We start from the raw sequence: 12,255 nt of genomic DNA on the forward strand, positions 1-12,255 counted from the left end.
CCAATATACAACTATTTTTTCTTGCTTTTATATTTAATTGGCTACCTATTTTTTCTTGTTTTATAAAAAATGTAATAGCACATCTAATCTTGCGGGGTACTGTCTATTTTGTTCAAAAAAAAAAAAAGAAAAATAAGAATAATAATAATAATAAAGGGAGAAATTTACATCTAAATTGAAGGGTTTGGAAATTCAAAGTTTAGTTTGGTGTTTAAACGTATAAAAAGAAACATTTTGATTACAATCAGGGTCAAAGATGAATTTAGGTTAATGTAATAACTGTCATTCTATCTAGTTAGCTGCAATAAATCCTGGAATGTATCACCCTCCCTATTAAAAATTAGCTCAAGTAAGAAGTGCGTAAACCTGAGTTCCTTCAAACAATAAATCCTGGAATCTATCATCCGATTAATATTCCTCTGGATATAATCAATTGAAAGATGAAGTTATGAAACGAAAACACAAGCTCGTATCTTCATATGGTTGACTGATCATGGGGAAGCTTTTTTTAGTTCTTTCAGTATTGCTTCTGATAGTTCATCTGGATTATACTCTACTCCGAAACATCTTGCAACCTCCATTTTTGGATTGATTAAGTACCTGCATATTTGAATATGAACCATACATTTGATTTGCTAAGGAAACAAATAGAAGATGATGCCTATGAACAAGAGCATGAAAGTGAGGAAGTAATGGAGCTTTTCATACATGTTATGGGAAGACTCAACGAGGTAATCATCTCCATCCTCTTCCATCTTTCTGAAAAAAACACGGAACTCTTGCGCCATCTGCCTGACAGCACTAACAGGTCCGGTTAGTCCTACAATCCTCGAGTCAAATTCTGCAGTCCTCAAATCAATATTACAAGAAAACATTAGCAAAGAATATTTGCAATGTACTCAATTATATCAAGTTGTAAGAGTCTTCTGACCTTTCAGGTAGGCACACAGATGAGATGGATTATCACGCTGAGGATCAAGAGTGACAAATACCGGTAAGACCTTAAGATTCTCCTTGGACTCTAAATTCAATTAAGAAACAAGTTAGAAATTTTACACAAACAGAATCAGTCGCAGAGGATTAGTCTATTATTTAAGCTAGCGAAACCACCAAACCTAATTTATCAATGGCCTTGGCAATCACTTGGATTTGAGCAGGTCCAACATCCGGGGAGGATGTATAACCGAAATACAACAGAACCCAATTCCCTCGAAGGTCTTGCTCAGTAACTACCCGCTTCTCTGTATCAAACAGGCTGAATGGACCACCAATAGTTGGACCCTGAACATCAGGACAACTACATCTATTGCCTTCACCTGATTCAATAAGCATGACAAGAATTATGACCAGAACAAGAAGGATGAAAGAACTACTCTATCAAGCATATATGCGACATTTAATGTTGTACGATGAACTAAAGTCCATCAGTAGATGCAATATTAGACCATATATGGTCAACTTGCCATTAAGACAGATTTTTGTTTGATGAACTGAACTAAGAAAATACAAAATGGTACGATATTCATAGAACAGTTATATCAGCCTCTGGCTCCATATCTATTTCTCACATGATTAGTTTTTCCTTTCTCATCTCTTTGGTCTTCTAAGTAATGCAATAGAAACCTTTTAACAGAAACAACAAATTGCACATTCCAAATAATATAGTGCAAAAACATAATGTGATATTCATGCTACAGCACATCAGTACTTTCTCTCAATGATTTGCAAGGCTATTAAACTGATAGGCATGCTTTGTCTGGGTGTACATCTTCCTTTACATTTTAGTTTACTGTGTACATAGTTTTAAACCACAAGCATGTAGGAATTCAAAAAATTGAAATAGATATATATTTACAAAAATATAACTGCAATTTGATGGTTCATGCATTTTGAGATTTCAAATATGTGTTGATACAGTAAGGATGTTTGAGTTGCATCAGGAGGAAAGGAAAGATGCTAGTGCATCTTTGGATAAAAATGTCAACTAGTATCATCTGATTCATTAAAACATCCTTCAGCCATACGATTTTGATCTTCTTTCAAAGTGATATTTTTAAATCTGACAGCATTTCAAGCAACCGCACTTAAAACAATATCTGCAAAATAAAAGGAAACAATTTCACATACTTCTGTTACTTGAGGTTGAACACAATTTGACTTTCTCATCTATTTGATGTTTGGAGTAAGAGTAATTGCTCAAAGCAATTTAGAACAGAACCCTGCTTAACCAAGCAACTAACAAAAGAATAACACAAATAAAAAGGAAAATAAGTTGAATCAGTGTAATCAACTAAACAAAAGATGCTTAAGCTGAATAGTTACTATCTCAAACATGAAACAAGTAACACCTGATGCAGTCACAACTCAATCAGTTCATGAAAAAAACCTTGACCAAACTATGATAAGATCACGTATATCACAGAAATAAATGATGTCTTATCTAACCTCAAACAGAATATCAAACAAAAGAAATCAGTCAAAGCTACAATAAGACTAATCTCATTAATAAATTTAACAGACTAAAGCTCCTAACTTCATCCAAGTCGATAACTTGGCAATGCAAGAACACAAAAAGTACCTTTTGGAATGACTCTCCGCTGATCATTATAATAAAGAAAAGATGCCAGTCCACCAAATACAGCAATTGGCTGCACAATTAACCGAAGTTTAACAATAAAAAGTAAAGAAGTTTCAAGATACATCTAATTTCCCGAAGGAAAGTTACATTAATGCAAACTGAAAGAGAACAATTGCATAAGAATCAAAGATAATAAGGCAGCATACAATTATATAAGTAGGCCAGGAGCGAGAACTCTTTGTTTCAACTGGATTCACGTATACAGGATGATCATCAAGCTTTCTTTGTCTATGTCCTGCAGATTTTGTAAAGCTTCGAGGTTGAATAAACCTAGATGAACCGAGCCTACAAGATGATTTCAATTTTCTAAGAATGCCCGAATCACAAATAGAAACCATCAGAGGTAAATCAATCATACAAAAGAAGAAGAAACAAACTGCCCACATAGCAAAAAGCATAAATGAACTAATATACATTACCGAAGAATGAATCAAGAAAGTAAAACAAAATCCTGAAATTGAAAAATCCAAGTAACCTAGAACAAATAAACTTTGAAAGAGCATGAGAGAAAGCACCAAGAAGGAGTGAAGAAGGGTTAAGGAAGCTAAACCTTTGATGTAGATTGAGAGATTGTGTTAACCGGTGTTTGGAGGAAGAGAAAAGAAACCGGGAAAATTGAATCATTTCGATGTTACAAATTTCATGGACAGCGCCGAGTCTAAACGCAAATAAACCTTACACGAATTTTTCTGTTAGTAGCCGTTCCGGCGATTCCACTGGCTTGCTGCCCAAACCTGTTTTTTATTTTTATTTTTTTCATGCTTGAAATATTTGACAAAAATATGGGGAAAACAATTCCGATTAGGTGAAGTGTGTGATTTACATGACATAATCACATAGTTAACACAATTAATAAAGCTTCATGTGCAAAAAATACTCCTAACGTTTTAGGTTAGGAGCAATTTTACCCTAACGTTAGAAGCCAAAAGCAATTTTACCCATAACGTTGATAAATTGAGTCCATTTCAGATAATATTATAACACACAGAATATTTTTGTTTCTTATTTTGCACCAATTACATAACAATTCGTTTTAAAAAAAGATTTTATGTTTTTTATAGTTTAATAATAGAATTAAAGATTAATATTTATAAATTCGGTGAATTTTTTAAATTTTTTTGTCCAATTCGTATAAAAAGACAATATATTTTTTTTTTTTCACATCCCAATATATGTTTTTGATTTGTTACTGATAAAATGACGTTCATGTGAAGTATAGATGGCAAGATTCATGACCGAGAAGACAATTGATGAATTATTTCTTAAATTGACCCAACTTATCAACGTTAGGGATAAAATTGTTCTTGGCTTCCAACGTTAGAGATAAAATTGCACCATTTTAGACGTTAGAGGTAAAATTACTCCTGACTTAAAACGTTAGGGGTATTTTTGCACCTTAACCCATTGATAAATAGTGAGAAAAAATAAACTGAAGATGGGTGACGAATCTCAAACAAATGAATCACACCAATTATTATTATTTTTTACGGAAACCAGATTAAAAGCATAATAATGTATTTTTTTCATACTATTCCAAACTAATAGTACTTTTTTTAAAAGAAAAATAAGTTTCATTAAACGGAATCAACATATAAGGAATGTAAAATAAAATCTGAAAGAACAGTATTCCACTCCACAAGTTCTGACAAGAAATGAGAAGACCTAGCTAATGCATGAGTCACCCCATTCGCAGAACGACTTATAAATTTAACAGAAATGTTATTGATATTATAAATAAGACTTTTATAATCGTCTATAATTGAACCATAAGAAGAACGAAAATATGTTTGATGAATATGCTCCACCACTGACAGCGCATCTCACCCCACATCCACACCACCCAAATCCTTGGTTTGATCCACCTAAGAGCCTCTCAAATACCAATAGTTTCACCTTCCCTAATTGAAAACTTTCCAACAGTACGAGAACGAAAAATAATAAATGGTTTCGAATTTTGGACAAGATCCATTAAATCATCAACTTGAAAACAAAGTTTATCAAGTTTAATTGTCTCTCATATTTTGAAAATCTGTCAGCAACCAAGTTTATCAAGCTTAAATTAAACTTGCCCAAATACCATGGTGTTAAGTAGTAAGTTCATACCAAATTATCAACTTGAAAACCAAATATGTTAAGTAGGCTAATGGCATATTTCCATGTCCTTGCTTTCTGAATTCCTCCTTCACTTGTTTTCAATTTATTTCGTCCTTGCTTTCTGAATTCCTCCTTCACCTGTTTTCAATTTATTTCATATCAGCATTTTAAGTAAAATTCTAAGGGTAATTTTATCAAACAGGTTATGTGCATACTAAAAAATTAGCCATAAACAGAAAGGAAAGATGATGATAAGTCATAAGCGAGGTGTAACTTCTTTATCTTCGAGGAATCATTATAAATCTAATAAAGACTTCTACAGAGTTATTAGAAGACTTACCCGAATGGAAATCGAAGATGAAAAACCAAACACGACTCCATTGGTTCTGTCAACATTTCAATAAAACGCTAGTCTGAACAGGTTCTTTTGTCGAGGATATGCTGAAGAAGCCCTCCGTTTCGATAGAATTTGAGACATTTGGTTCTTGTTCCCTCAGTTCTGCCTCTCTCATCTGAAGAAGCCCTTGCTAAGGAAGACGATGAAAAAGGAGAACATAGAAGAGAGAAAGGAAGATGAGATCGTAGGGAGCGGAAGCTTGATCAGAGCTTTCGAAGTTCATCGTGGATTGAAGGCAGGGATTTGAGAAGGAAGAATAAGATGAGAAGCTCGGCCAAATGAGATAAGATGAATCCTAAAATCCAAATTTATACTAACACTATCAATTGATATTTTCATCGGCCGGTTTAAAAGAGCTGATGCAAATAATACAGCTATTTGCATTGGTCCCTGTTAAGGGGCCGATGCAAATAATTCAATTGATATTTGCATCGGCCCGTTTAGTAGGGCCGATGCAAATAATAGAGTTATTTGCATCGGTCATCTTAAGGGACCGATGCAAATGTTGAATGTCATGATATTTGCATCGGCCCCAAACAAATGACCAATACAAATGGACTTTTTGCATCGCACTTTATAAGGACCGATGCAAATGACCTTTTTTCCACTAGTGTGGGAAAAGATAAGATTTTAATTGTTATTTTTCTTTTCTAGTTAACTCATTTCTTAGTTCTCTTAATACACAATCGTCATTTTTTGTTCTTCACCTTTCATATCAATTTTGTGATATGGTACCTTTCATATCAATCAGAGCTGATCTTGAGATTTTGGAGGCTTGGGAATAAAGTAGCAAATGAGGATTCTAATAAAATAAATACAAGTAAAAAGTAAAGTAAGAAAATCAATTATGTAAAAGAAAAAGTACTAAAAAATGACATATTTTTTTATTAGATTTAACATGAGAACTAATAAAAACATTCAATTGCTTGTGCAAAACATTCTCTACTATAAACTTTATCATCGACAACTTAATCTTTCGATTTGGTTGGATGCATAGTCGCATCTGTAAATGTTTTCCCGTGGGTCGACAACTTAATCTTTCGATCTGGTTTGCTTCATTGGCGCACCTGAATGTTTTCCCGTAGGCTGGAGCCCCCAGTCCAGGCATTGATCTATACCACTTCAAAAAAAGGGATTTCAAATAAAAAGTACTTACCTTCCCCCTGGTGAGTCGAAGTGGGGTTCATTCCTCCATTGCGTTGGAAGAAGATGAGAATGATGAAAAAAATCCTCTTTCACCTCTTTTCCTGAAGAGTTTGGTTCATTCTAGTTCCTACCTATGTGCATGCGGTGGGTGAGTAATTCTCTCAAGGATACCTTTGGCCACCTCGGGCACGGTAATAAAGATTTTACTTGTTGGAGTCTGGATTGGTTGTTCCTTCAACATAGGACATCCCTCATCTTGTTTCGTAGAGAAATGAAGTCCTTCCTCCTGTTCGATTATTCACTCTTTCAGGCCTTACTTGCCTTATGTGAGAAAATAGGGAAAGTGCTAACATGCTAACACCAGTAATGGGTGTTGCCGCATTTAAGACCATCAAAGAGTTAAGCTAGCAAAAGGGCTTTCCGAGTTATCTTTAGTCATAAAGCTCAGCCTCGAAGCCTCTTAGTTACACTCCGGACTACTACTTTAACCCTCTTATGCAATCTAGAAATGACATAAGTGATATTCGAAAGCATTACCATTTCTAAATACAAATTCACTAATCTATTACAAATTTAGAGAATCTAAATTAAAAATAAAGAAGATGATCATTTAAGTAACTAAAACGGATTGTTGATATGTCAAATGCTTTGAAAAATCACGGGAAATGACGAGCAAAAATAATAAAGAAATTTATTGTCATAACTATTTACCCAAAAAATTACCCAAAGAATAAACAATTTGAAGCAATTAAAAGGACCTACTTTATAAATTTTGTAATACAAAATTCATGATCAAACTTTATAATAGGACCTAAAATTGATTCAAAATTTACAAATACAAAGCCTGAGGCTTCAAGCAATTGGTGATGATCGTAAATTGGTGGAATTTCTGCTGAGCCTAGGGATTTTAAGCCTGAGGATTTTAATTATTGGTGTTGCATTTTTTCTGATTGTAATTCCTACATTTTTGCCTTAAACTAGAATTATTATCGCAATCGTTCCATTTTTTCTGTATTTTTTTTTTTAAAATTATGGCCTTGATATGATATTAGAACAGAGACCCCCTGATATCAATATTATGATAAGATATTAGAACAGAGACCCCTCCTGCCCATGCGGATGGCCCCTGAAATCAGTATTATGATATGATATTAGAGTTATATTCCGCACTCGTTAAGAAAAGATTGAACTATCGAGTCTTTTTTAGTTTTATATATTCATGTGACAATCCTCTTGAATTGACAATACAATCCTAATTAAGTTTACAGGTTTATGAAGTGTTTGTACGCCTTAAATATGCAAGCAGACAATGTACATAAGATTTTCCTTAATCAAGCTACTTGAACTTTGCGGGTCTCGAGCTCCTCAACTGGCTGGGAAAGTAAATGTTTAATCTTCATCTTGTTAATTGCATCTGCAGGATTAAGGCTTTTGGGGCAGGTCACTTTGCAATTCTGTATAGTCCTACATTTGTAGAGTTTCTTTCTATCTTCTGTCAATGCTTCCAACCTTTCATTTGTAAACTCATCTCGGCTGTGTTTAATAATTAACAAACAAAATCAGTCCCAGTTCCAGTTCAATTAAAATAAAAAAAAAAGGATCTTACCTATCAGAAATCCATCTATAAGCATGAATCAAAGCAGCAGGGCCAAGAAATTCCTCAGGGTTCCACCAGTAGGCAGGGCATGCACCACTGCAACAAGCACAAAGAATACACTCATACAACCCATCCAACTTCTTTCTATCTTCTGCTGTTTGCCTATATTCTCTCCCATCCACTGCTTTCTTTTTTCTTTTTAGCCACGGCTCTATTGACCTGTACATAAACTGGACCAATTTGAAATTCATCCAACAAAAGAAAAGAAGATAAATAGAGAGAGAATGAAAAACCTGTATTGGTTGTAGAAATTGGTGAGATCAACAACAAGGTCTTTGACAACATACATGTGAGGCAAAGGAGTAATAATAGTAGCTTTACTAACATCACAATCAATAGGCTTAAGACAAGCAACTGTATTAGTCCCATCAATATTCATAGCACATGATCCACATATTCCTTCTCTACATGACCTCCTATAGCTCAAGCTGGAATCATCCTCAGCCTTAATCTTCTGTAAAGCATCCAAAACCATTGGACCACATTTTGAGAGGTTCACAAAGTAAGATTGGAGAAAGGGTTTCTTAGGATTTTCAGGATTCCATCTGTAGATTCTAAACTCCTTAAACAGATTCTTAGTTTGGCTCGTGACAGTGTCATATGTTTGAATAGATTGTTGAGCATGTTGTTGTGCTGCTGGATGATCTTCCAGTACTTCAAATTTTTGTAAATTGGGGTTTTGTTTCCTAATCAAAGCTACTAACTTGTTGTAGCCATGGCGTAACCAGCTGCTTCCTTTTCCCATATCTCTCTACCTTCCTTATTTTCTTGACAGATAGACGGCCATATTTTTGCTGATTCAGAGCTGCTTTGCATGCTTTACTATATACACGTGTTCCCAATACTGAAACGTGTTTCATATTTATATCTTCTACATGATGAGTGTAGTTTTGCCTTTATGTACTCTAATTTCAAAGATCTAATAACCAAATTCTCAAAAATGGACGGTAAAAATGTGGTTGAGAGTTCTTTTAACTCTTTTTTTTTTTTTCTTTCAAGCTTTTCTTAAGTCATTCCATACGACTTTAATATTCCGAATTTGGCGAGCGTGAAATTTCAAAAATCCACAAAAACTGCATAAAATAAACAAATAAAGAAAAAAACTCAATCAAAATTAATCAAGATTTTACAAAAACAATAAGCATATATTTAAAATTAAAACCAAATTACTAGTAAAGTTACTCCATCAATAAACAGTCTCAGCAACATGAAAAAGAACAAATAGAGAATAAGGTTCATGTTATATTTCCAACTCTCAATCAATTGAAAGCTCTCAAGTGTTTGGAATAGTGTTCATTTACCGAGTGATAAATTAGACCTTTTATAATAAAAAAACCTAGTACTCGTTACGAATTCATTTGTAACGAGCTAGAACAATGCGGGTTACAAAAATAAGTTTATTTATAGTAGACCTATCTATGTCCATTGCTAATAGTCCACTAAATCAGCTTTGACTATACTATTTGTAACTATATCTTATACTGACCGATACAAAAATTGTAACTATAATAGGTTACAGTTAGGGCGTTAATAGTGATGTTTATTCAACCAGTGTATGTATTAGGTTTGAATAAACATTTGTTTACTAAGGACATTACAGAAAAGAAAGGTAGTTTTGGTGGTCAGAGGGTTTCAGGAAAGGGTAAGGTAAAGGGAGGCTTCATTCCTTTTGTTGGTGTTTGTTTTGCTAGTTAAATGATTCCCTTTACCCTTTTTTAGTTTTGGGTTTACCCCTAACTCCTCTAACTCATTCCCCATTTCCCCCTAAGGTTTTCTATTCCCCTTCCTCTCTCTTTCTAACTTACACTCCTTATAAAATTCTACTTTATTCCCTATTTTATTTTTTATTTTTATTTTGGTCTCTATATTTTTTTATTTTTACATTTCTTTATCTTTGGATTAATTTCATTTTTGTTATATATTTTTAATTTTTTTACTCAAAAAATATTTTTTGACTAAATTTTACTTTTTTTATTTTTGTTTAATCTTTATATTTTTTATCACTAGATTAATTTCACTTTTGATCCTTATAATTATTTATTTTTACCTTTTTACCCCGAAAAATAATTTTGACCAAATGTTTTTCTTTTATCATATTATTCAGTTTTAATATTTATTTTTAATTATTTTATTTTATTTTTAAATATAATATTTATGCATTTTCTTTGATTATTTTTAACTTTTATGAACTTTATATTATTATCAATAAGGGTAGTAAGTGAAGGACGTTTTGGATTGTTTGGGATTATATATGGAGTTATTTCACGTTTTATAGAAACTATAGTAAAAGAGTTGAATTTTTTTATTATTATATATGAAATTAAAAAAAAATAGTTTTGATTCTCTATTTGAACCAAACATCCACAAAGGGAATAGGGTGGAATTGCATTCCCTTTCCTAAACATATCCAAACACATAGGAGTATGAATGTTCATTCCTTTTCTTTCCTTTAGTTTCCCTTTCTTGATTCCTTTTCCTTACCCATTGTGAACCAAACGCCTAAATATAATGCAATTCTATTCTAGTGAAAACCAAAAATACTGGTGCTTTATTTATCGTATATGGGCAAGCGACTACTGTAAGGCCAACTGATTGTTAGTTATAAAGAAGATAAAAACAACACTTTGAAATTAAGAGTTAAAAAGGAGTTTGTTAGAGTTATATCTTTTTGTAGAAGTAATATAATTATCTCCGTAATAGGAAATATAGTACATCTCGAATAGGATAGTAAATAAAAAATTACAATCTAGAAGTATATCAGATATGTTTGAATCTACATCTTTAATATCATAGAAAAACACGTTCCATCTAGAATCGATTTTATAATTTTCTAGCTTTTCTTTTCATTTTAGTCTATTTAAATTTTTTTAATTAATATTTTGTATTTACATTTCCAACTTTGTTCAAAACTTAGTATGATGGGAAATAGAAAATGATTTTTGAATTGCTTAATTATTCTTAAGTTGTCAATTTCATTCCCTCTTAAATGTTGGGCTTTTCTGACCCATGAGGAGCCCAATTAGGTTTAGGCCCATGCTTTAACCCTAGGAGTATATAAGGGTAAGTTTAAGAGTATTTTTTTAGACCTAATTTTCGACCACCACAAAAGAAAAGAGAAAGTGAAAGTCCATTCTTCTTCCATTTCGTCCAGCCACACGAAATTGCCCATAGCCGGAGATTGAACCGTTGGATCGTCGTGAAATTTGGACAGGAGCTTCCTAACACCTGTTCGCTTGTTTTCACCGGAGCGATCGTCGTTCGGAGGCTTGGAAGACTAGTGCGTACCAGGGGCAGATCGTAGACAGATTTGTGTCTTCCTTGAGGTTCTTCTTTTCTTTTGTGTTGTGATTGATTCCATACTTCTTGAGGGAAAATTTCAAGATTGTATGTTGATTGTGTATGCCTCTAGTGTTATCTAGGGATGAACATATGTATTGCCCATTATTATTTGATGTAGTGGAAGGTTTAAGCGGACTACAGTCCCCGTGGTTTTTTACTCCTTGCATTGAGGGGGTTTTCCATGTAAAAATCGTGGTTGTTCTTTGTGCTTGTGTGGCTGCCATTTTACTATCGTTGTTGCTTCATTTGTGTTTGGTTGTTGCTCTACTAATTAGTTTCCTCATAGATTCATTCAAGTCGGGAAGGATTAATAACGAAGGTTAATTCCGCATTATTGTTGTTACCGTTGTTAGTTCGTTTTTTCCCATCAGATTGGTATCAGAGCTTGGCTATTGTTGTTGTTGGATTTGTTTGAATGATGGAGGCTAATACAAGTAGAATGGTGAATTTAAATGGTTCAAATTACCATGTCTGGAAAGGGAAAATGGAGGACCTTCTTTATGTGAAGGATTATTATCTGCCAGTGTTCAGTAAAGATAGGCCTGAGGGTAAGTCAGAGTCTGAGTGGACTATTTTGCATCGTTAGGTCTGTGGTTATATCAGACAATGGGTGGATGATAATGTTTTGAATCATATTAGTGGAGAAGCAAATGCACAAGAGTTATGGAACAAGCTTGAGCAGTTGTATGCTCGAAAGACAGGGAATAACAAGTTGTTCTTGATAAAGCAGATGATGAATTTGAAGTACCGAGATGGGGCTCCTTTGTCAGATTACTTGAATGCCTTTCAGGGAATCATAAATCAGCTTTCTGGAATGGGGATCAAGTTTGAAGAGGAGGTACAGGCTTTATGGCTCCTTGGTATATTACCAGACTCTTGGGAGACGTTTAGAACGTCATTGTCTAACTCTGCACCAGATGGGATTATTTCCATGGAATTGGCTAAGGGAAACATGTTGAATGAAGAGATTAGAAGAAAGTCACA

The 12,255-nt window shown here is 33.6% G+C and overlaps 2 protein-coding genes across 2 annotated transcripts; both read right to left on the minus strand.

Moving 5' to 3' along the window:
- Positions 1 to 317: 317 nt before the first annotated feature.
- LOC136228677 (protein SCO1 homolog 2, mitochondrial) lies at positions 318 to 3,387 on the minus strand. Its single transcript, XM_066017125.1, has 7 exons — positions 3,189 to 3,387; positions 2,785 to 2,923; positions 2,579 to 2,648; positions 1,116 to 1,316; positions 932 to 1,021; positions 709 to 841; positions 318 to 600 (listed from the first exon to the last, which is right to left on the minus strand). The coding sequence occupies exons 1-7, from the start codon at positions 3,260 to 3,262 to the stop codon at positions 492 to 494; spliced, it is 816 nt and encodes a 271-aa protein (XP_065873197.1). The 5' UTR covers positions 3,263 to 3,387; the 3' UTR covers positions 318 to 491.
- A 4,066-nt stretch (positions 3,388 to 7,453) lies between these two features.
- LOC136230307 (succinate dehydrogenase [ubiquinone] iron-sulfur subunit 3, mitochondrial) lies at positions 7,454 to 8,714 on the minus strand. Its single transcript, XM_066019347.1, has 3 exons — positions 8,166 to 8,714; positions 7,882 to 8,091; positions 7,454 to 7,808 (listed from the first exon to the last, which is right to left on the minus strand). The coding sequence occupies exons 1-3, from the start codon at positions 8,675 to 8,677 to the stop codon at positions 7,607 to 7,609; spliced, it is 924 nt and encodes a 307-aa protein (XP_065875419.1). The 5' UTR covers positions 8,678 to 8,714; the 3' UTR covers positions 7,454 to 7,606.
- Positions 8,715 to 12,255: the final 3,541 nt, after the last annotated feature.

The sequence above is a fragment of the Euphorbia lathyris genome, chromosome 5 (genome assembly GCF_963576675.1).
Source record: "Euphorbia lathyris chromosome 5, ddEupLath1.1, whole genome shotgun sequence".
NCBI lineage: Eukaryota > Viridiplantae > Streptophyta > Magnoliopsida > Malpighiales > Euphorbiaceae > Euphorbia > Euphorbia lathyris.